General features: G+C 51.9%; 11 protein-coding genes across 11 annotated transcripts in view; 5 read left to right on the top strand and 6 right to left on the bottom strand.

The window, feature by feature from the left end:
* Positions 1–320: 320 nt before the first annotated feature.
* SNOG_07579 (hypothetical protein) lies at positions 321–1699 on the bottom strand (the record flags this gene model as incomplete). The annotated part of the gene is made up of 2 exons (XM_001797861.1): positions 321–1427; positions 1490–1699. The coding sequence occupies 2 exons, from the start codon at positions 1697–1699 to the stop codon at positions 321–323; spliced, it is 1317 nt and encodes a 438-aa protein (XP_001797913.1).
* Positions 1700–3483: 1784 nt separating this feature from the next.
* SNOG_07578 (hypothetical protein) lies at positions 3484–4332 on the top strand (the record flags this gene model as incomplete). Its single annotated transcript, XM_001797860.1, has 1 exon — positions 3484–4332. The coding sequence occupies one exon, from the start codon at positions 3484–3486 to the stop codon at positions 4330–4332; it is 849 nt and encodes a 282-aa protein (XP_001797912.1).
* Positions 4333–4730: 398 nt separating this feature from the next.
* On the top strand, positions 4731–5682 carry SNOG_07577 (hypothetical protein; the record flags this gene model as incomplete). The annotated part of the gene is made up of 2 exons (XM_001797859.1): positions 4731–4764; positions 4814–5682. The coding sequence occupies 2 exons, from the start codon at positions 4731–4733 to the stop codon at positions 5680–5682; spliced, it is 903 nt and encodes a 300-aa protein (XP_001797911.1).
* Positions 5683–7457: 1775 nt separating this feature from the next.
* SNOG_07576 (hypothetical protein) lies at positions 7458–9656 on the top strand (the record flags this gene model as incomplete). Its single annotated transcript, XM_001797858.1, has 3 exons — positions 7458–8162; positions 8428–8553; positions 8706–9656. The coding sequence occupies 3 exons, from the start codon at positions 7458–7460 to the stop codon at positions 9654–9656; spliced, it is 1782 nt and encodes a 593-aa protein (XP_001797910.1).
* Positions 9657–10148: 492 nt separating this feature from the next.
* Positions 10149–10953, bottom strand: SNOG_07575 (hypothetical protein; the record flags this gene model as incomplete). The annotated part of the gene is made up of 2 exons (XM_001797857.1): positions 10149–10722; positions 10775–10953. 2 exons carry the CDS (start codon positions 10951–10953, stop codon positions 10149–10151), a joined length of 753 nt encoding a protein of 250 aa, XP_001797909.1.
* A 518-nt stretch (positions 10954–11471) lies between these two features.
* SNOG_07574 (hypothetical protein) lies at positions 11472–12063 on the bottom strand (the record flags this gene model as incomplete). Its single annotated transcript, XM_001797856.1, has 4 exons — positions 11472–11509; positions 11562–11751; positions 11809–11958; positions 12007–12063. The coding sequence occupies 4 exons, from the start codon at positions 12061–12063 to the stop codon at positions 11472–11474; spliced, it is 435 nt and encodes a 144-aa protein (XP_001797908.1).
* A 1023-nt stretch (positions 12064–13086) lies between these two features.
* Positions 13087–13980, bottom strand: SNOG_07573 (hypothetical protein; the record flags this gene model as incomplete). Its single annotated transcript, XM_001797855.1, has 1 exon — positions 13087–13980. One exon carries the CDS (start codon positions 13978–13980, stop codon positions 13087–13089), a length of 894 nt encoding a protein of 297 aa, XP_001797907.1.
* Positions 13981–14165: 185 nt separating this feature from the next.
* Positions 14166–14988, top strand: SNOG_07572 (hypothetical protein; the record flags this gene model as incomplete). The annotated part of the gene is made up of 3 exons (XM_001797854.1): positions 14166–14338; positions 14398–14482; positions 14542–14988. The coding sequence occupies 3 exons, from the start codon at positions 14166–14168 to the stop codon at positions 14986–14988; spliced, it is 705 nt and encodes a 234-aa protein (XP_001797906.1).
* A 667-nt stretch (positions 14989–15655) lies between these two features.
* SNOG_07571 (hypothetical protein) lies at positions 15656–16975 on the top strand (the record flags this gene model as incomplete). Its single annotated transcript, XM_001797853.1, has 3 exons — positions 15656–15743; positions 15799–16146; positions 16200–16975. 3 exons carry the CDS (start codon positions 15656–15658, stop codon positions 16973–16975), a joined length of 1212 nt encoding a protein of 403 aa, XP_001797905.1.
* A 1951-nt stretch (positions 16976–18926) lies between these two features.
* SNOG_07570 (hypothetical protein) lies at positions 18927–19308 on the bottom strand (the record flags this gene model as incomplete). The annotated part of the gene is made up of 2 exons (XM_001797852.1): positions 18927–18983; positions 19246–19308. 2 exons carry the CDS (start codon positions 19306–19308, stop codon positions 18927–18929), a joined length of 120 nt encoding a protein of 39 aa, XP_001797904.1.
* Positions 19309–19393: 85 nt separating this feature from the next.
* Positions 19394–21447, bottom strand: part of SNOG_07569 (hypothetical protein) — a 2599-nt gene continuing 545 nt past the window's right edge. The window contains exon 2 of the mRNA XM_001797851.1: positions 19394–21374. Coding sequence (XP_001797903.1) covers positions 19962–21374 — 1413 coding nt within the window. The 3' untranslated portion in view covers positions 19394–19961. The remainder of the gene's footprint in view (positions 21375–21447) is intronic.

Raw genomic sequence — 21447 nt, 5'->3', positions numbered from 1 at the left:
AATGAGATGGTGTGTCGTTGTCGCTGGCAATTGGTTGATGCTGGGCGCTGATCTTTCTTTTCAGCTGCGCCATGTTTGTCCTTATTTCAACGTCCTCGAGGGCTAGCCAAAGCGCCTCAGCTATACATAATTTCATGACACATGACGGTTTTATGCCCCCGCTACAACCTAGTTTCAGTGATGAGGGGAGTAGCTTTGGGACGATCTAATAGCAGCGTAATTTCTAGCTTTTGTTCACAATGCTAGACGACTACCATAAAGTCGATTATCGGAGATAAATAAACGGTGTAATCATCAATTGCAGAGATTAATGACGACAATCACAACTTTGCAGGCACTGGCCTGCTCTGTTGGATTTCCCGTAATTCTTTCACGTCACCTATCCTCCAGCTCACATCATCTATTCCACCCTTCGCTTTCGGCTTTGGTACCCTCCAACGCCATCGCGCAATACTTTGAACATTGGCCGACTCATTGAGCAAATTAGCCACCCAGCGCCCAAAGATCGGGAACATCTTGAAGCCCTGTCCCGAGTCGCCCGACAACAAAATAACCGAAGAAGCCGTTTCCGGCACGTAATCGATGATGAGGTCGGAGTCTGCGGTATCTGCAAACCAGCATAGTGACTTGTCTACCAGTGGCCTATCTGCTAGATATGGCAGAGTCTGGCGGAGCAGCTCCCGCATTTTTCTCTCATCCTCAGCTGGCACAAAGCCGCGAATCAACCCCGACGGGGCTTCCGATACCCCAGTGGATGGATTCGTGTTGATGTAGCCACCGCCCATGGGACACAGCTTTAAAAGATTGGTCTTCGGATCTGGCTCGAAAAGAAACCCAAAGTCGCGCGCGTACGTAACCGGAATACCGCGCAGCGCCGACGTCTCTTCGTCAGTAAGTCGAATATGTGCCACAGACCAAGACTTCGCCGAAACCTCGCTGCCTATCTCTGGGACAATCTTCGAGGCTGCAGCTCCCACGGCCACGATGACCAGCGACGCGGCGTGAAACGTGCCAGCCTTTGTTCTGACGCCGATACTCCTTCGGCTTGGCCCAACTCCTTCGTAGACAATCTCTTGGATGGCGCCGACTTTTTCACCCAGGAAAAACCGTATTCCCTTTGACTGCGCCTCCCGATATATTCCGCGCAAGGCATTCGCGGAATGTACATATCCATCATACCGGCAAAGATATCCTCTCCAGCCAGGCAGTTCACCTCCTTTGAATTGCCAGCAGAATTTTTTGATATCTTCTGGGCCGTTGATGGTATCGGTGTAGGCTCTTGTCTCCAGATGTCTCGCGGCAGCCGCATGGAATCGCCTCATAGTGTCCACTGCTTTCTGCGGCGAAGTCGCGGTTGCACAATTGAGATACCCGACTCGATGGAAATATGGCGCATAAAGAGGGGTTTGCCAGGCATGCGCTGCTTCCTATGTAGTTTGTCAGTGAAATGCCAGAATGCATCACAAGGACACTGCTATGGGAAGCATACAATTGCCAGGTTGGTATAGAAGTCGTCCTCATACTCAACTCGCATAATCTTATTGAGATCATTCGCAGCTGACCATCGTGACGGAATCTCCTGGTCTTTCTCGAATACTGTTATGTCGGAATAGCCTTGATTGGAGAGCTCAAGAGCAGTCGAGAGACCGAATGCTCCTGCACCAATAATGGCTATCGGATCACTTTTAGAAATTCCCATCGCTAAGGAGAATGATGTGGACAGTGGAGAGACAAATTTAATGAATGGCAATGATACAGAGACGTGGAGAGTCTGTACACTTCACAAATAGTTACGTTCTTCCAGGATACATACCATGAAACCCCACATTCACTGCGTTCCGAACGGGATCGGAATTCGGAACGTTTCAAGTCATGCTAAACGAGGGAAGGTAGCGGACGCTAGCAGTGCCACTGCTCCATCCGAGTGGTTGTAATGCTCCGCTTCTTGGCTCTCGTGCAGCAAAGGTAACCATCCCGTCGTTCAAACCTACCGATTTAGGTAAGTGTCAGCATACTTCGTGATTCGGTCCTCATCGGTAGCGAAAGAGAAGCGCTATCAGGTTCGTGTGCAATGGAACACTTCCTACCGACCCAGGACAGTATGGAACACCACACGAGCTTAGCATGGTGAGCAGGTTTCCCGATAATTATTCTGAAGCAATTATAGTACAGGAGGGAGAGGGCTGACATCTCTACTATGTTTACCACTACCTTTGAACAACTTGCCGTTAAATTCCTCCACTCAACCCTCTTTTGCAATTCCAGCAAGTTGAAACACGACACATTGCGTCGTATCTGATAGCGAAATGCACCTAACTTTGTGCAATACCACATTCGGCATGACTTCATATGTACAATTGGCCCGACCGAAGCCGCCTAACCCCGCACCATCCTCTTTCCAGCGTGCAGCTGTTCGTCACTTCATCATCTCGTAATCCAATCGATACCGTACCTCATTCATTGCTTATCACGTTGCCATATGGTGCAGTATGCTTCTCGCACTAGAAATGAGGCGTACTCTCGGATTGGATAAGACCCGGGGAAGACCGAGCTACGGTATGAGCAAGCGAAGGTCACGAGCAACGTGGGGTAACAATGCTCGAGATCATTGAGCGGGGTCGGGAGCTAAAAGATAGTGTTTAATGGAGATAAGGGGATTAGACTGGTTTGGCTGAATATTATGACGGCATGTCATTGTCTTTGTGCCATGAGCTTCGAACCTCTACAGGAAGCATTCTCTCTTTGCTCAACTTGAATCACACAGACATCCTGACGACTTCATTTTCAGTACATTTTAGAAAGTCATGATTCAGCCGCGATTCGGCGGCTTATCATCACGATGTGCGACCACAACGCAGAAGGGATTTGGTGGCAGCATAAGCACATTTGAGGTCAAGACCAGCTCAACAACGGCCGTGCCACGGGATAAGAACCACAGTATTATGAGTCATGTGGCCGTTACAGAAGGAAAGCGAAGACTTGCAGAGCATCCGTTATCCGTCATGCCAGCACATATGCTTTTACGATCACTCTTCATCGCCACAGTCTCCTCAAACAAGTTCCTCCTCCTACCATCTCTACAACTTCTTTCCTTCTTCGCAAAGCCCAACCTGAAGCTTTATCTTTAACGTCGATCGAAACCCTGTTCTGAAGGCCATCTTGAAGCGGGCCTTGTACAATCAATTCTGTGCCGGGGAGACGGAGAAAGAGACGAGAGCATGCGTGCAGCAATTGAAGGACCTGGGGTTCAAAGGAGTGATCTTGACTTTTGCAAGAGAGGCAGTCTTTGATACGAAGTCCAACTCTGCAAACCACCATAGTAATGCTTCGGAGAAACGTGATGGAGTACAAACGGCAGTAACACAAGATACCGACATTGAATCATGGCGAGTGGGTACGCTCAACACCATGAATTTGATCTCGGAGGGCGACATACTGGCCATTAAGTAAGCCTACATCCTTTGCAAGGTTCCATAATTAATAATGTCTACCACAGTTGCTAATAAGACATTCAGAACCACTGGAGGTGGCCCTACAGTCGTCGAGGCTTTCGCCAAAGGTGAACTTGCACCACAACAAATGATGGACGCACTCAACGACATTGCGATGAAGTGCAAAGAACGTGGTATCCAAATTATCATCGATGCCGAGTCTCAACGCTGGCAAGACGGCATCGCACGTACTGCACTGGAACTCATGCGAAAGTTCAACACAGACGGAAAAGCTGTCGTCTACAACACCTACCAAGCGTACCTGAAAGCTACACCTGCCAGCGTTGCCGAACACATGGCAGAAGCGCAGAAAGGTGGATTTACACTTGGCTTGAAGCTTGTTCGCGGTGCATACATCCTCTCCGATGACCGTTCCTTGATACACGACACGAAGCAAGAAACCGATGATGCATACAATGGCATTGCTCAAGGTGCGATACGGCCAGCACTATGGGCGACTTTGGCGCCGAAGGACCAACCGCGAAACCGTTTCCATCGCTTAATCTGTTCCTCGCCAAGTCACAACCGCGACAGCGTACTTTCAGCACACAGACTGCGCCAGCAGAGGATCGAAGCAGGTCTTCCCACAGTTCCGGTCGCTTTCGGTCAATTGCATGGTATGAGCGATGAAGTCAGCTTTTCGCTGTTGGCGGAGAGAGACGAGAATCAGAATCCTCCTGAAGTGTTAAAATGCTCAACTTGGGGCACAATGGGCGAGTGTATTGGATACTTGCTGAGGAGGGCAGTGGAGAATCGCGATGCGGTACTCAGGACTAAGGACGAGTTTGCAGCTTTGAGGAAGGAAACTTGGAGGAGGATGAAGTCGCCATTCTCTGCATGATGAAACAGTGTCGCGTACTCGACCAATCTCCAATATTGAGGCTTTGCTATATGCACCGAACAACATTTTTATCCTACATCTCCGGCTTCTTTCAGATTGTGCCGTTTCACGTTATGCTGATGTAGCGCCCCACAGCTGTTCGGCTAGAATCGGTATTAACTCTTCATGGATGTGCCTTAATGCAGTAAAGAGGGGCATCAGCGAAGTCGCTGTGAACGAACCAATCACAAGTCAATCGTACCGGTAGTACTACCGACTTGCCCTTTCGGCGTGGAGGTTAGCTCAGGATCTCTCGGAATAGTCGAAAGCTCGGTGTTACCCATACACCCAGACATTTGCCCAAGAGTGAACGCTGCTTGATTGTGTATGCTGCGCTTATCACAAGTCCAGCACGAACCATGGCTGGCAGAACACTTTGTATCCTTGGCTGCGGTATGTTATACTCCTTGCTTAAAGCACTTGAGCGACTGATGTTTTACAGGAAACCTTGGGACACCAATTCTAAAAAGTTTACTGGAATCCCCAGAAGACTCGAAAGCACACTTCTCCAGATACATTGCCTGTGTTCACAGCGAATCGTCGGAGCAAAAGCTATTATCCCTATTCTCCAAGCATAAAGAGTCTGGAAAAGTACTCATCTCACGGGGCAACAATGTCAAAGCCATTCAAGACTCCAATATCGTCATCCTCGGCGTCGACCCTTCCGCCATCGAAGCCACGCTGAAGCAAGACGGCATCGTTGCAGCACTCAAAGGGAAACTCATGATCAGCGTCGCAGCCGGCTGGTCACGAGAAAATCTCGAAGCACTCGTTTCCGCTAATTCGTCAAATGACAAAGACCGGACATGGGTCCTTCGTACGCTCCCCAACGTCTGCGCACAAGTATCTCAATCTCTCACAGCGATCGAAGATCCGGCTCCAGACTTTCCCGCAGAACATATGGAGATCGCCGACGCCATATTCTCTCAAGTCGGGAAAGCAGTACATATCGCTCCTCGCCTGATGAATGCCACAACCGCTGTTGGCGGTTCAACGCCCGCGTTCTGGGCTGTAATTTGCGATGCGCTGATTGATGCAGCAGTTGCAGTCGGGCTGCCGAGAGCAATGGCGCAGGCACAAATTTACCAAAGTATGAAGGGCAGCGCGGAGATGTTGCAGAGTGGTGTGCATCCAGGGTTGTTGAAGGATCAAGGTACGAGTTCAGAGGGATGCACGATCGGCGGTTTGATGGTGTTGGAAGAAGCGGGTGTTAGAGGTCATTTGGGACGGGCTTTGAGAGAGGCAGTGACGATTGCGAGGTTGATGGAGAGCGGGAAGGAAGACTTACACGTTAATGATACGCGGCAGTAGTAAGAGAGTACTTCATAGATGCTAATCACAATTTCATTCGGGTTGAGTCTTGCGTAGTCTTTCAATCGATTATGAATGAAGAGAAAGTAATTAGGAACTTCTCCGGTCCTAGTATGCAACTGTTCCAGCCACACTGTATGACTAAACTCGGCTTAAGCTGATAGCAAGTGTATCATTCCCTTTCACTGATAATAGATACTGTGCAGAAAAGCATTTGCGCCCCTGTTATTCATAAATCCATTCAGCTGCTCGAGATGCTTCGCTTTTTTCTAAGATGCCAATGTTTCTTCGAGAATTCCGCGATAGCATTCGAGCCCATGATTCAACTCTCTCATTCCAGTTTAGTGGACAGGAATCCGCCAACTTCGTCACAAGAACGAAAAGGAAGTCACAAGGTCGTGAAAATATTCAGGACAGCTCAATGCATAAGAAGAATATGTGGAGACCCTGTCTCGTCTGGCGCAAGCACCGCAGAGAAGAGTACCATGTTGTTTCACACATACTTTGGAATCAGTCTGACTAGCATCATAACTAGCATGGCTCAGGGTAGCGAAGATATCCAGGATATACCAACGCAAAGCTTCTCAGAATGTTCTCAGCGCATATGATGTAAATTCACCAGTATGTGTAGCTACGTCTACTAGTCACTCTGGACTTTAAGTGCAAACCGCGAGACATCAAGAGTATTCGATCTCTCCAAAAGATTGCTACGGGCCATGCCTTCATCTCTGAGGCGATGGCACTGCGGGGACCTTCAAGCGTTCTCAACACAACGACTCTGCCGACATACCATAACAGTCAGATGTGACTTGATAAGTCATAATAGCTTTACCCTACCATACATCCCGAACTGCGCTCAGGCGCTGTTGGCCGTTATGATTCACAGAAGATATACAGGATGGACGATCTGCTGTCAACAATAAGAGCCTGGACTTGGCCTTGAACTTTGCCATCCTTTCTCCAGAGAGAATGTATGCAATGGACTCATCATACACACACTCGATGGACATCTTCATTCGTAGAAGCTTTCGCTTTTCATCTCTTACTCGACGCGTCTATGCCGATTGTGCAGCACTGATAGGTCCCTGAAGGCACTCAGCATGTACAATCCGCCATCGAAAAGGAACGACAGAGATATTCGCTCAACGACTATTGGCGGTATTCCAATAGTACGAGTATGCGGCCGTGTGTACTATCATGGCTTGTTTCACCGAAGTCGGTATAGTCACCGCTGTTCGAACGCTATCGCCAGGAGAAGGTAGGTCCTGCGTATCACGAGGGCGATCAGCCTAGCTAATAGTTCGTAGTGGTCAGCTGCAGAGTCACATCGTTGATGGACCCCGTTCTTCATAGAACTCTTGCCGTTTTGTGAGATCATACAGGCACTGCAAGATTCAGGGCCGCAAACACCTCCAGCCCACCAAACTGTACGTACTTGTCTTCCATAAGATCTCACATGTAATGTCAGTGTTGCAAGTGTCCTTACCTAGGCAGGTCGACACCAGGTGAGAGTGTCCGCAGCTTCGATTTGCGTCACTGATAGACACTCTCAAGCATTTGAGTGCCGCAAAGGCCTTTAGGCTCTACAGTCGATCCGTGGAAGCTTCCAGTGCCCACGTGATACCGGGGCGCCTGCAGTCCGTGCCCACGTTCTCGCTGCCCACACCCTCCAAACACAACAACGCGACATCAACGCGCACACCCGACTCATAATAACCCATCCCGCCTTCAATTTTATGGCAGGAAAGCAGGCATTGCCTGGTTACCACTGTGGTATGTGCGACCAGCAGTTCACCTCCAAAGGTGACCTCACTGCCCACACGCGAGGCCATGCAGACAACAAACCCGCCCAAATCAATTGCTCCATGTGCGGTTGGCCCTTCGAGGACTCTCTGTCACTTGAAGACCACAAGATCAAGAGTGGTCATGACAAGCCTCGTTTCACATGCGAAAACTGTGGCCAGGGCTTCGTGACGCCTCGATCGCTTGAGGCCCACAAGAAACCACCGTACGGATGCTCACCAGTATTGACAGGTGTGGCCAGCAAGCCGGCTGCAAAGGCGCCAGCACCTACTTCCGTCACTTGTGATAGGTGTGGGAAGACATTCAAGAACCGTCAAGAGCACGACAGCCATCGCAGCTTCTCAAACGATGGACCGTGTGCCGACCACAACCATAAGTCACCGCCCAAGAACCGTGTGGTCTACAAGGACCCGGATGCGCCCAATAATAATCCAGTGGGTGAGATTCTGGGCTATGCGTCGTCTGATGGGGAAGGTGCGGTTGCTGGCAACACTGCGACAGCTCCCTCTGACCTGAGTGCGGACGACATTTGGTGCGCACAGTGCCGAACTCGCTTCAAATCATATGCTCAACATGTCAATCACACTCTGTGGTGTGTCACAAAGCATGGTCCGACTGAGGAGGCGGCTCCAAGCCAGGTCTCTGCGCGATCAACCTCTGAAGCCATCCAGCCTCCAGTATCAACTGCGCCACAACCAGCAAGCCAGACGAAAAACAATCGCCCCACATCGCAGCAAGCTGTTTCAAGTGTCACTTTTCCTTGCAGCGTCACTGGTTGTGCGAGGACCTGCCTGTCTGAAGCCGGCCTCAAGCAGCACAAAATCGATGCACACGGTATCGGAGGCAGAGGCTTGGACCTGGGTGGGAAGGACTCCTGGATGCTCAATCAGTGTTCGCGTGAACAGATGAGACAAGATGGTCTTCTCCACACAACTCCAGCAGGTCCTGCCCGAAGTGGTCGTGGGGGTGCTCGAGGAGGAGGTGGTCGTGGCCAAGGTGGACGACCTCCGCTACCCCCGGCTCCTAGAGCAGGCCAGCACTTCACTCCTGCTCCTATCCCTGCGTTCGGTACGCCTCCTAGTCAGAAGATGCCTCCTACTCGGCGACCACGTACCCAGTTGCCCGTACAGCCGCCTATGCAGGCGCCGCGCCAGGGACCACCTCCCACCCATCAGCATATGCCTCCACCTCAGCGAACCCATGCCCAGTTGTCCGTACAGCCGCCTATGCAAGTGCTGCGCCAGGGAGAATCTTCCGTCCGTCACGTTGGAGGTGTCTTCGAAATGGAACAAGCAAAGCATATCCAGGGCAAGATTCTGCGCTTGCTGATTCAGTCCGATATCTTCATTCGAAATGATGGCAAGATGGGCGTCTGCGGCATCGAATGGACTCGCATAGGCGTCGAGAAGCAGCCCGACGTGCCTGGCATGTTCGAAGGCATGTGCCACCTGCCCAAGATCCTCCAGGGCGAGTACCTCCCGCCCCCGAATACCTTCAAGTCCGATTATCAGCTCCAGTATCCAGCGTCCGAGTTCGAGGCGGCCCCGGCTCGTGATCGTAACAAGCCTGGCCTTGGAGTCGTCGCTATCGCATGCAGCAAAGTCGTACTCGCCGATGGCCTTCAGGAGGTCGTCAAAATCGCTGCGGTCGACGTTGTTACGTGCCGGATCCTCATGAACCACCTTATATGCAACAATGGCACTGCTCGAGTTAAGAACTGGCGCTCCGATGAGACTGGCTTGTACAGCTGGGACGATATGGAGCAGGCTCGCAAGCTGGGTTACAAGATTTTCAAGGGTTGGTGTGCTGCACGCTCTGCGCTTTCGAAATTCATCGACAAAGATACCATCATTCTTGGCCATGACTTGCGTTCAGATCTCGATTGCCTTCGGATGATCCACGGTCGCGCAGTCGATATTGCCAAAGTCGCCGAAAAGGCAGCCAAAGGCCCACTTTCGAAGCCACAGCTGAGTTTGGATAGCCTTTGTCGCGATTTCAATGGCGTTGTTCTGAAGAGCGATCCTGAATATGGCCGCGATATGCTCATGAACGCGTTCGCTGTACGTGAAATGGGACTTTGGCTTCTCAAGAACAAGGAGGAGTTTGAGAAGAAGATTCGCCAAAAGAGCTCGGACTATCAGCGCATCATGCCGCGCACTGCAGCAGCTTAGCTGGATTGGAGGATATGCATGTAATGATAATGAATAGCTTGGTAGCATGAATGAAACGCGTTGGTACGCTAAAGCTATCCAAGCTTTTTGATCGTGACTTGGCCACTTACCTAACCAACATACGCTGAAGCTATAGAGGCTCTACAATCGTGTCTTAGACTCTACAATCGTGTCTTAGACTCTACAATCGTGTCTTGGGGACTGGCCTATATCGAGCATTATACATGAGTCGATTCCGCCAGCTTGAGCGTTTCTGATCGATATCAAGGCCACAGTAATGATCCGAGTTGAGTCGGTGCGCAGTCAGTGTTGATATGCTGAAGATATGCAGGCTTCCCAATCACTCCTCAGGGTATGAACTCACTCTAGCATTATAATCGCATACACACCACCACTTCTCGCCGATCCGTCCGGAAACAACTTATCAGAATACCCCACCCCTCCCTTTCCCACTCACCCCGTCAACCCACTGAAGCCCTCCAGTCCACTCCATCACTTCTTCCCCTCCTCTTCCTTCTCCACAACCTCCACCACAAACGCACCGCCCAACAATATCGCCGGCTCCTCAATCCTATGATGTTCATAACTCAACGTGCCCACCCCTCCCGCCTCGAGTATCAAACTCGGATTCTCCTCCAACCGCTTCCCCACCCACCTCGCCGCAAACGCACGCAGAATATGCCCATGCGCCACAATCAGCACATCGTTCGGCCCGCCCTTGCCATTCCCAAACGTATCCTTGTGAAACTTCTCCCTGAGTTCCGCAATCAGCTTGTCCAAGCGCTCCGTCACGTCTTCAGGGCTCTCGCCGCCCTCGCACCCGTCGCGCCAGATATCCCAGTCTTCACTGAGGCCGCGCGACTTGCGTGACTCCCGGATTTGCGAGGATGTCAGGCCCTCGTAGTCGCCGTAGTCCCACTCGCGCACGGCCTCGGTCACTTGGATGTGGGCGTTTGTGCGGGGGTCGAGGGGCGGCGGGGCGTCGGGGGCCCAGGGGAAGCGGTCGCGGCAGCCAAGGGAGAGGAGTTGGAGGGTTTTTTGGGCGCGGGTGCGGGGGGAGACGTAGCTTGTATTACATGTTAGAGACAGTGTGGGGGATGGTGGAGGGCAGAGGTTACATGTGTGCGAGGTTGCTGGGGACGATGAGGCGGTCGGAGCCGACGAGGGCTTTGCCTGTGGCGCGGATGCGCGATTCGCCGTTGGCGGTTAGGGGGATGTCGGATGTGCCTGTGTGTCGGCCGTTGAGGGACCACTCGGTTTCGCCATGGCGGACGATGAAGACGCGGGGATCGGGCATTGCGTGAAGTGAAGTGTGGTCAAGTTGTGAGGGAAGTGAATTGGGAGAGGTGAAAGCAATTGATCAAACAGATGCTTCAGAAACTAGAACAAAGGAAGAAGTGCGAAGATGCGTAAGAAAATTGCGACGGCATGAAGCGGTAACTCGTAGTTTAGCTATGTATGACGTCCTTACGCGCATGTAAATAAATATTTAGTCTGGTGGGGTAGCTCCGAAGGGCTCCTGGTTGCTGCCCCACTGCGCATGCGGCTCAAACTCCGCAGGTATAGTCAGCATTCGTCATTGAATGTAATGGTTGACAAAGAATAGATTCCAAGACTGTGATGACTGAGATGGTAATAGAAGAGGAACGGTCCAAGAGATGATGGGTACCAGAGCGGGGCGTAGAAAAAGAGATGTGACCACACTGGCTGCGGACTGAAACTAGGTCCGCATATCATGCTTGTTCTTGTTTCGAGTTGCATACTTCATTCTCTCATGATGACTGATTGCGCTCTTAACGTTCATGCAGATCACTCTCATGAGCCATCATCTGCAACACACTGGTAGTACCATTCTGTATCGCATTAGCGTTGTCCCAATTGCCGCACGACCCCATGTTGACATACCATTCTGCATCACACACTTCGCTCCCTTCACACAGACCGTACACCCAGACCAAGGCTTGTCATAGTCCCAGCCACCACATTTGTAGAACAGCGGCACCGGACAACTGGTACTGCTTGGCCCGGTCTCCTCACCAGTGGTAGTCTTGGTAGGTTGTTCAGGAACCTTTGATGAGGGCTTGATCGGTGTAGGCTGCGAGGAGCAATGTTAGTAATTACGCATAGAAAATTGTGAGTGCCAACGATTTACCTTTGTAGTTGTCGTCTTTGGTGGATCGGGTTTCTTTGATGAAGTGGGTTTGGCCGTGGGCTGTGGAGTCGAGCCGTCGTCACAGCGGCCACCGATGCATGTTATGATATATGTTTGACGAGGCACGAGGGCGTGTTCTTTCGCTGGTGCCTGGCAGGGTCAATACCAATTTGCTATTATTGAGAGTTCGATACATACTGCGAGAGAGACAGCAAGGAGCGATGAGAGCAAGGCGGAGAGCGTGAAGAATTGCATAATGGCTTGCAGACACAATCAAGAGATGTTGCGAGAGATCAAATCGTGAACTGGTGTGATGAGGTGATTGTGAGGACAACATTCGACTTCTTATAGATCTTCTGTCTTACTACGCTATTCCTACACAGGCACGATGATTGGGTAGTTGATGAAGACGTAGACGGGACGACGTTTGAACCTCGGTGGTGTCGTGATAGATTAGCAGCTGGCTATTGCCAAGGCCAGATACGAAGTCGCCGAATCAATGGCTGCGTGGACATAGATTGTATTGCGAGTGCTGTTCCTTCCGTGGTCCAGGTCGTGGTGAGCTTCGGCTTCGTTACCGGCAAACGGACCACCCAGAATATACAGCAGGCGTGGGGAGCATGCTTCAAAGCCAGGAAATTGGAGCCATTACCACAAGAAACGTTTGAGCCGCAACCGAGAAGACCTATAGAATGCCCTTTCTTATGCTCTGCTACTCGCACGCGACGTGATATTGGCGCAGTAGAACCCATTCCTACCGGGGTACATCTCAGTAGCTCGTAGCTCGCGATGTCGCGACTGCATGGCAGGACCGATCCGCCTGCTTACCGGCCTATCTCACACGCGGTATTGATGCTATTCTTGTGTGCTCTTGCATGGTCGATGAGCATGTCTTTATCCGCAGATTGTTCTCGGCAGTATGGATGCGTAACCCTTGTTCGTGTCACCGAACGAGTGTTCGATGCCTCTCAGACTATTGCAGTAGGCCGCAGGAATAGTGTATTGATCGATATAACAATGCGTCGTAGTTGCAGGATATTGACCTGTTGGTGATATAGCCTCGCCAAGCGAATATACCATCGACCACCGTCCGGGTGCGGGTAAACGGATAGAAGCAAAAGGAACGGCATGCTGGATGCATCCAGAGCTTCGGGTGGTAGTTTTAGAATCGGTTTAGGTGCAAGCGACGTATTCAGAAGGCCCGCGCTGCGTACAAAGCGACGCTGGATCAGGTCAGAAGTGGGTCACTCAGCTCATAGACAGACCCGCAGTCATTCTTCATGCGATATTGCCGCCCAACAAGTCGCCCACACCAATCCATTTCCTGACCAGGTGGGCACCTTGCGGCTTCAGCTTCCTGTAGTACGCTTCCTCTTTGTCAAGGATCTCAAAATTCCTCTTCTTGTACCAGTCCAAGCCATCGTCGTTTGCCTCCCAAACATGCGCCGTGACACATCTGACGCTGTGTAGATCGACAGCTTTTCTCACGACGGCTTGCAGCAGGTGCATGGCGATGCCGTGCGACCGATAGGGTGCGAGGATTCCAATTGTGGAGATGTAGAGCTGCGAGGAAGGCAGCAGACGGCAGCGAATAGCGCCAACGAGACGCGGTGGTTCAGTTGCCACATGACTACCACTAGCCTGTGAAAGCGATGAGTGCCAGAGTGCGACCATTGTGATGCTCAGATTGGGCTCAGTCATGGTTTCTTTGTAGAAGCTCTCGGGGTATGCGACGGGTAGCGTCAGGGCATTTAGGCGCTTGTAGTCGGGGAGGTGCTCAACAGTGAGCGGTGCGATTTCGACATTCGACGGTAACGGACGAAGAGCGAATAGTTGTGTTATGGCGGGCTGTGGGCTAGGAAGCGTGACGGGTGTAGGGACTCGTGAAGTAGCAAGTGGCGTGACCGCATTGGACGAGCGGGGGCTCTTCTTGGATCTCGGCCGCGATGGAGCTTGCAAGAAGTCGTCGGGTATGTCATTCCAGTTGTCCATGGCTTTGGCTTTGGGTGCAGGTGTGCTTGAGGACAGGACGCGTGGGGGTGCTGAGGTCGACTTTGGAGGAGGGGGAGGCCTTTTGGCAGTCGGTGGCGCCAGTGTGGGCGACTTCAACGGAAGCTCATTCGGGTTGGCAGCTTCTGGCTTCTTCAGCCAGCTTGATATAGACGACTGCATATTCGCTCGTGAGGCGTAGTGTGTTGTGGTACGGGACGGCTTGATATTCTCTGCAAGTGCCTGGCCTTTCGATTCTTCCTGACGATCCTTCTCTCGTTCCTGTCACCAGCATATATAGCAACAGCGTGAGTGCATTCCACAGTGAAGCAACGTCGCGATAACTTTGTGGTGTCTTGAACACGCGCATGCCGATCGCTTCCCAAGCCGATTTAGCCGCTCATTTCATCGGCCAAGCCGTGAGCTCCGACTTCTTGCAGCAACAGCATCATCGCGCCGCATCCTGCCGTCACATCAGCACAACAATGGGCGCCGAAAACTCGAAACCCTCTTCCGACGTGAAGCAGCATGTCTTCTCTCCGTATGTGCACTTCCCCCCCGCCAATGGCACCTGTGCGCCGCAACAAGACGCCGTCACAGGAAGGAAGCTGATCAGTTTGCGCGCAGTGAACACCCCGTCAAATTCTCCAACGAACTCGTCGATTCGCTACAAAAGAACACTTTCGTACGTCATATACGGTCCGGAATAAATTGATGGAAGAATGGCGCTGATGCAACCCGCAGACCGACTCCACGCGATCACGACAACAAGAACTCCAGTACCAGGAGCGTCTGACTGCCGAGCTCGAAAAGCTGCGCGAACAAGAGGCCCAAAACTTCACCAAATACAGCGAAACCCTGTCTGGCGAGTCAGACGAGTCCAGCCAACCCTCCCTCGTCGAGAAGCTCTCCGATGCCACCTCCTCCAAAGCAACCCTCGCCGAGAAGCAACGCCAAAAGGAAATGAGCCGGAACAGCGTCACCGAGGAGGTCGAGCAGCTGAGGCAGAAGCTGGCCAACAGGAAAAAGCTGGAGCAGGTGGATGCCGAAGTCAGCAAGGCGAAGGAGGCAGTCGTTGCGTGCTTGAGGACGCACGACCGACGGCCACTGGACTGCTGGAAGGAGATTGAGACATTCAAGAAGGAGGTGGGCCGGTTAGAAAAGGACTTCGTCGAGAAGACCATTCGATGAGCGAGCATTTGCGCCTGGTTTGGTTCGTCATTTGTATAAATATGGGGGGTGGAGTGTAGTCCCTAGGTCCCTTCCTCTTTCCGACATACCGTGGAGGTCGCTTCCTTCTTTGTCAAATCATCTTTTCAGCCTTGAACTACGTCTTCATGACCTTTTGCCTCTGTCCCACTTACATCATCGCCCAAACAGCTGCCCCATGCCGGCCTCTTTACTCCCGTTTGGCCAACACTATGTCTCATTCGTTTGCACTCACCTTCACTTCAAATTTCGTGTGCCGCAAATCGCTCCTTGTGGTCTCCGATATCATGGCGCGCAAGGAACGTTGCGTTACGCTCCCTCCAGCTCGGCGGCTTTCACCTTCACCACGACTAGCTGAGCAAACGGTGCACGCTGGGCCTTGGCGCGTCTTCCAACTTGCTACATCAAGCTCCCGCCTCCCACCTTTGTTCCCTCACCAGTATACCGCAACTTCTGGCACACCCGCTGCCTTTCCAGCTTGCCCGTCCTCGCCCTTTGTTCTTTTGTTAGGGCGTGAGACATATCAAACCGACTGAGACCGCTTGATTGCGCGCACCAGGTGAGTGAGCAAAGAATACTTAACAGTCGCTCTCGCAACTCCAATTGCAATCTGGATCTGCTAACTCGCGATACCATCGCTCTAGACACAATGTCCTTCACAAGTCCCATCTCTATTGATGACGGAGAAGATGAGGTGGTGAACCTTTGGGACGATCAACTAGAGCTCATCGACTACGGTAATCCCAAGATACATTTTGCGCAACTTCAACTTCCCAGCCTGACCGTTTCTAGATTCTGATAGCTCAGAGCCCGAAATCACCGCAGTTTACACGAGAGAGACCCCACCAACCACTGCTGCATCAAGCTATCGCAAGAAGACCCGTCCTTCGTTACGGCTCCACAATGGACCCATAGTGTTGCCTGATAGCGAGATTCCGAAGTACGGACTTGGGGACGGGACTGTCATCGTACAAGGTGATACTGTGGAGCTTACCAACGACAAGCAGCTCATGCCGGACACAAATCAGAGCGGCGATTTTTTCCGGGTCAAGAATATCATCGTCAACCACCAGACCGATGATGTACGCTTGCGAGGTTACCGTCTGCGCCGCACAAAGTACCTGTCCCAATTGTTCGATTGTAAGTATAATCTTACACCTAGAAGATGCAAGCAAGTTTTAACAAGATCCTAGGGAAGCTCAACGAGCTAGCCATGGTGCTTTGTGTTAACGAAACCGACACGCGCAGTGCTTTCATTGCTGGCATGGAAGAGGTCTCTGTGGACGAGATTTTTCGCATTCGAGACTGTGTCTTGACAAACAAGCCATACCCATTGTTGAGTTTCAGAGATTCAGGTTGCTGGAAATTTGACTTTCGAAAGGGCCTCTCTATAGATGAGATGAAAGAGCAAGTGTTTCATGAAGGACGCCTTGTGTGTCGAGTGGTCAATATCTTGATCGTCAGGAACAACAAGAAGGGAAAGGCACAGAGTGGTATTGTACGTCATTTATACGCTAGAGAGGCTGATGCAGTGAGCACTGGCGCGGCTCGAGGCCCTGGCGCTTCCCGGACGGATTCAATCCAAGTCGACGATGATGAGGAATCAGATGAGTCTGTTGTCGTCGATCCTGATAGCGCAGGCCGGAGAAAGCGACGAGGCCATTTCAGCTCCGGATCAAGGAAGCGACACTCACCGATGCCTATCAAAGCAAGGCAACTCACATTTGGAGACGTCTTCTGCGGGGCAGGAGGGTCATCTCAAGGAGCAAAACAAGCAGGCTTATCTATCAAGTGGGGGTTGGACTTCGACGATGATGCAATCGAAGCTTATGAGCTGAATCATACTGGCGCCTTGCCTTTCAACTGCAGTGCTCATGACTTCCCACCAGAAGGGTATACCAGCGAGCAGCTCAGGGTAGATGTAGTTCATCTCTCTCCTCCGTGCTGTTTCTTCAGCCCGGCCCAGTAAGTCCAGTTGAGATCATCCTGGCAATTCCACAGCTAATCCCTGATAGTACCGTCAATGGACCCAACGACCAAGCGAATCTCGAAGCTATATACACCGTGGGACCCATACTCAACAAATTGAAACCCAGGGTCGCAACGTTAGAGCAGACTTCTGGCTTGTCCACCCACGATCAGCATAGGGCGAACTTTCTGATGCTCTTTCACGACATTGGGAAAGCCGGGTACGATTTGCGCTGGAAGAATTCAGATTTCTCGGAATATGGCTTAGTTCAGCCGAGGAAGCGGCTTCTCATTATTGCAGCAAGGTAAGTCTGATAACCAAAGTAGCGGGCCGTCGACTAATCTTTCCAACAGGCGGGGTACGCCTCTGCCGCCTTTCCCAAAAGCCACCCATGGCCCCCCTGGCAGTGGTTTGGAGCCCTGGCACTTCATTAAAGCTGCCCTCCGTCCCATTGAACGTCTCGCCAACCGCCCTACAAACGACTTCTACCACCAACCTAAGCCCACTAGAACGCGAAGAAAGTCTTATGATCCTCAGTCGTTCCTTAAAGGATGCATCACAACTAATGGTGGAGAAGGAAAATACCACTACAACGGCACCCGCAAGTATACACCTCGCGAGCTGAGTTTATTTCAGAGCTTTCCCATTGACTACAAATTCACTGGTGGGCAAGGCAATGCTATTAAGCAGATCGGCAATGCCTTTCCACCGGTCATGGCGGAGAAACTATATCGCACTATTGCAAAAACGCTCGAAGCATTTGATCAGAACCATATCGATGCTGAGGATGATCTTTCGGACCTAGATGAACTCTTAGACAGCAAGGGTGTAAGCCTCGAAAATGCGCCATCGATTCCACGCCCGTCCTTCGAGCGTCGAGTAAGGTCGACGACACCTCAGTCGCGCTACCTTGTACGCGATACTCCTAGACCTGCTCGAGCTGCTACTTCAGCGCCGACCCGGTTTGCTCAAGCAAGGCCGGCTCGGCCTCAACAGTCGCGCAGAATGTTAAGCGGTTCATTCGACAATATGAGCTTACTCGATGGTCTCCTCAACAGCACCCAAGACAGCGACAGCGATGTGGTTGAGACCACCGAACCTCTAACTCCTCCTCGTCGTCGTCGTCGACGCCGACCTGCTCCTCTCATCACGAATGTCTCCCAGGACGTGATTGAGGTAAGCAGTGGGTCCGAGGATGACTATGACAGTGACAGCAGCGATACTGTGTACTAAGACACATCGCAACACTGTTGATTGCCGCCTTCTTTGATGGCATGGCCAACATGCGAATTTTGCCAAGTTAAAACGATGCAAGAAGTGGTGTTGAATCACTGGAGCACCGTAAGATTCATTGCCGCCACATGAACTGTCTGGCTCTTTCGCCACGTCTTCTTGAGGAGCCTGATTTCATTGCACGTCCGTTTCCGCCACGCAGAAGAGAAGCACAGCACAGCACAACCGCTTGTGCATTTCCCGTCCCTTCCCCGGATTGACTTTTATGCGTTACACATAAATGCGTACCTTGCTTAGTGCATACTCTGCAGCTTTACAGAAGTCTGCGCGACCTCCGCCCTGCATCCGCATGAAGACTCCATGTCTGACAGCAACTTATGCACGGAATCTAGCGCACTATGCGCCCTGCCTCTCTAGTACCTGCAAGGAATTAAATGATGCTTTCACTTCGTCCTACTACTCTAATCGTGACACGCCTACCACTCTCCTATGTCGCCCCACTCTGTTCTGCGCCTCTCTCCCTCGCACCTTACTAAAGCACAGGATATCTCTGCATCTCACATGAACCTTACTCAAATGTCTGAATCCATCCATGGACTCGGCCACCTCACTAGAGCACATCGCAGCTCGGAGCCGACGCAGATGAAGAAGCCTGAGGAGCTTCACGAATTTCTCGTCGGAAAGAATTTACCGTTACGAAATTGCCCGCGGCTGCTAACTAACTCCTCCTCGCAGGGTGCATGTTTGCTCGCCTCTTGGTGCTGGTACCGGGACGCTGTGCTGGGTTTTCAGTGCACAGCATGGTGTGTGTGTGTACAAGACTGTTGATACTACCGCTGAAATTTACGACTTGCCTTCCTCATGCTCGACACATTGTGCGCAAGGCAAGCGGGCTGTCTTGATATTAAAGTGACATGGAGATGTCTGCACCTTCCTCACGTGTTGGGTAGTCTTACGCGCGCGATGACTGGACATACACGGTGGCAAGAAAGGATGTGTGTACAGTTTTCAAGGGGAGGGAGGGTGTGTGGACTTACTGATCGACGTGCGTACGTGTCTGAATCGCGACCGCGGACAGTGACGGTGTACTTCTCTGCCATGGATTAGCTTCAACATCTACGACCAATGCAACACGACACCACTTCTAAACACGTCATCACCGCAACGCAAAGAAGGCGAAATTGTGCATCGTCAACTCGCTTCCTTGCTACCTATCTCATCTCCATCCACTAACTACTCAGGAGCGAAGCCAAAGCCTCTCCCTCCTCATAGCTCCTTCCACTCTCGAGTAAACGTACATATTTAACCATTCCGTTGAAAAAGCAGTCAGCAGATTCCCGCCGTAAATACCCGGGCGGTTCTGTGATCAAGGGTTATCCGTTTCGACTCCTCCTGTTTCCATTTGTTATGCATCTCCAAAAGCTTGTCAAAAACTTTAATAAAGACTCTGTCGAGCCATCGACCAACAATATACGCCAACAGGTTTAAAAACAAACGGGATAGAGAACGCCACCGAGGAACTTGGTATAACGAGCTTAAGTAGCATAGGTCTTCCTTCAGACTTTTGGATAGTCTTCCAGGTGTGAGAATACACGGACGGTTTGTGGGCGGATGTTGAGAAGGAAATATACAAGGATGTGTAAGATGTGTAGGTGTGGGTGGTGACGGTATGCGAAGGCGTCTTTGTGCCTTTGGCATTCTTCTTCTGTGCCCTCTTTGGGGTCATTCAGTGTTGATAAAGTGTGCGTCGAAGCTAGAGGATACCCTCCCACATGCCGGGGCCTTGTGAGCGGAAAGCTTGCGCAGCCTCGGTGCCGCAGCACGTTCGCTTCTTGCCAAAGTCCTTCTGGATCGGCAGACGAGAAAAGTCGGGCACCATGTGCTTGGGAGATTGAAGTCCCTTGGGCTCACTGCGCGCAGACCGACTGTCCGATGGCAAAAGAAAGGACTGTGCGACTGAGCGATCAGGCAGGATAGTCTGATTGCTTCGCAGTGTGAAAGCAGACCGTGTGCTGTGAAGGAGGTGGCGGACGTTCTGCTGAAGGTCAACAGACGACCTGCCTCGCTTCCGGCTCGGGGTAGCCATCGCCGTGGGGCTCTCGACCATGGGTTTCGCATCAATGTCATCAATGTGGAAGCTCTCCAGATCGGGCGAGGACATGGGCTCGCTTGGTGCATACTCGTATTGCTCCTTGCACTTTGACAACGCCGGGTACGGTAGTCTCGCGTTGCGGCAGGTCGCCAACCGGGCAAGCTTTGCCTGGCTTTGGTTTGGCGCCCAGCCAGCAGACGAGACTGACGAGATTGACGAAGCACGCGAAGAGCGAGAGTTGTCCGAGATCATAGACTCTGGAGAGGAGGACAGTGATGAGTTTGAAGGAGCCAGGGAGGGGCGGCGGCTGGGGAAGTGATATGCTTCCAGACCATTTCTAATGCTTGGGTTGAACTGGTCAACACAAGTGCGTGCCAATGAAGAGCACTGTGCTTGTTGCATTGCTGAGCACATCGATGGACGGCGCGATCCGTAAGCCATGGCACTCGCTGCAGGAGTGTTGCTGGTGTAGGACTGTGGCGTCAACGACGGCGTGGGCAAGTGGCCCATGCGAGGAAGAGATGGCGTGGGCGGAAGCAGATCAGGCTTCGGTTCCAGGAAGCGAGGCACCTGGTACCGGGAAGGAGTTGGGGTGCTCTCCTGAGATCCATATCCGTCGACAGATGGGTAACGTAGGGGAGAGGTGCTCAGCTGAGGCCTCAGAGCAGGTCGGACAGGAGTGATTGGCGCCTTTGAAGGCACCTCAACGATGTCCAACTCGGGCGTCAGCATGGGGATAACGTCTTTCCAAGTGTTGGTGAGGGAAGCCCCGGGTGATGTTGGAGGCCTGCTAGGAGTATGACGGTTAACAACTTCCTGCCACTTCTCCCAGATAGGATCGGTGATGTGGAGCTTCCAGTTAACAGCCTCGAGGAAGGCCATCTCATTGGTGTTGATCTCACAGACCTTGAGGCCAGAGATTTTGCTCCATGCGCGAGCCGAGTAGTTGCGGTCTTGCAAGTACTTTGAGGCGAGGATGAGCGCCGCAAGGAACATGCGACGTCCACACTGCAGTGCGCGCAGAGAAGCATCCTCTGGCTGTGACATGGTGAAGTCATGCTTGGGGAGATGAGACTTGATGAGGATCAAGTAGTACAGAGCAACCTGTAGGGTAGAGTAACTGGTCCGAGATCGCTTGAGCGTCTCC

The sequence above is a fragment of the Parastagonospora nodorum genome (assembly GCF_000146915.1).
Source record: "Parastagonospora nodorum SN15 chromosome Unknown scaffold_11, whole genome shotgun sequence".
Classification (NCBI taxonomy): Eukaryota; Fungi; Ascomycota; class Dothideomycetes; order Pleosporales; family Phaeosphaeriaceae; genus Parastagonospora; species Parastagonospora nodorum.
This window is presented reverse-complemented; position numbering and strand designations above follow the sequence as displayed.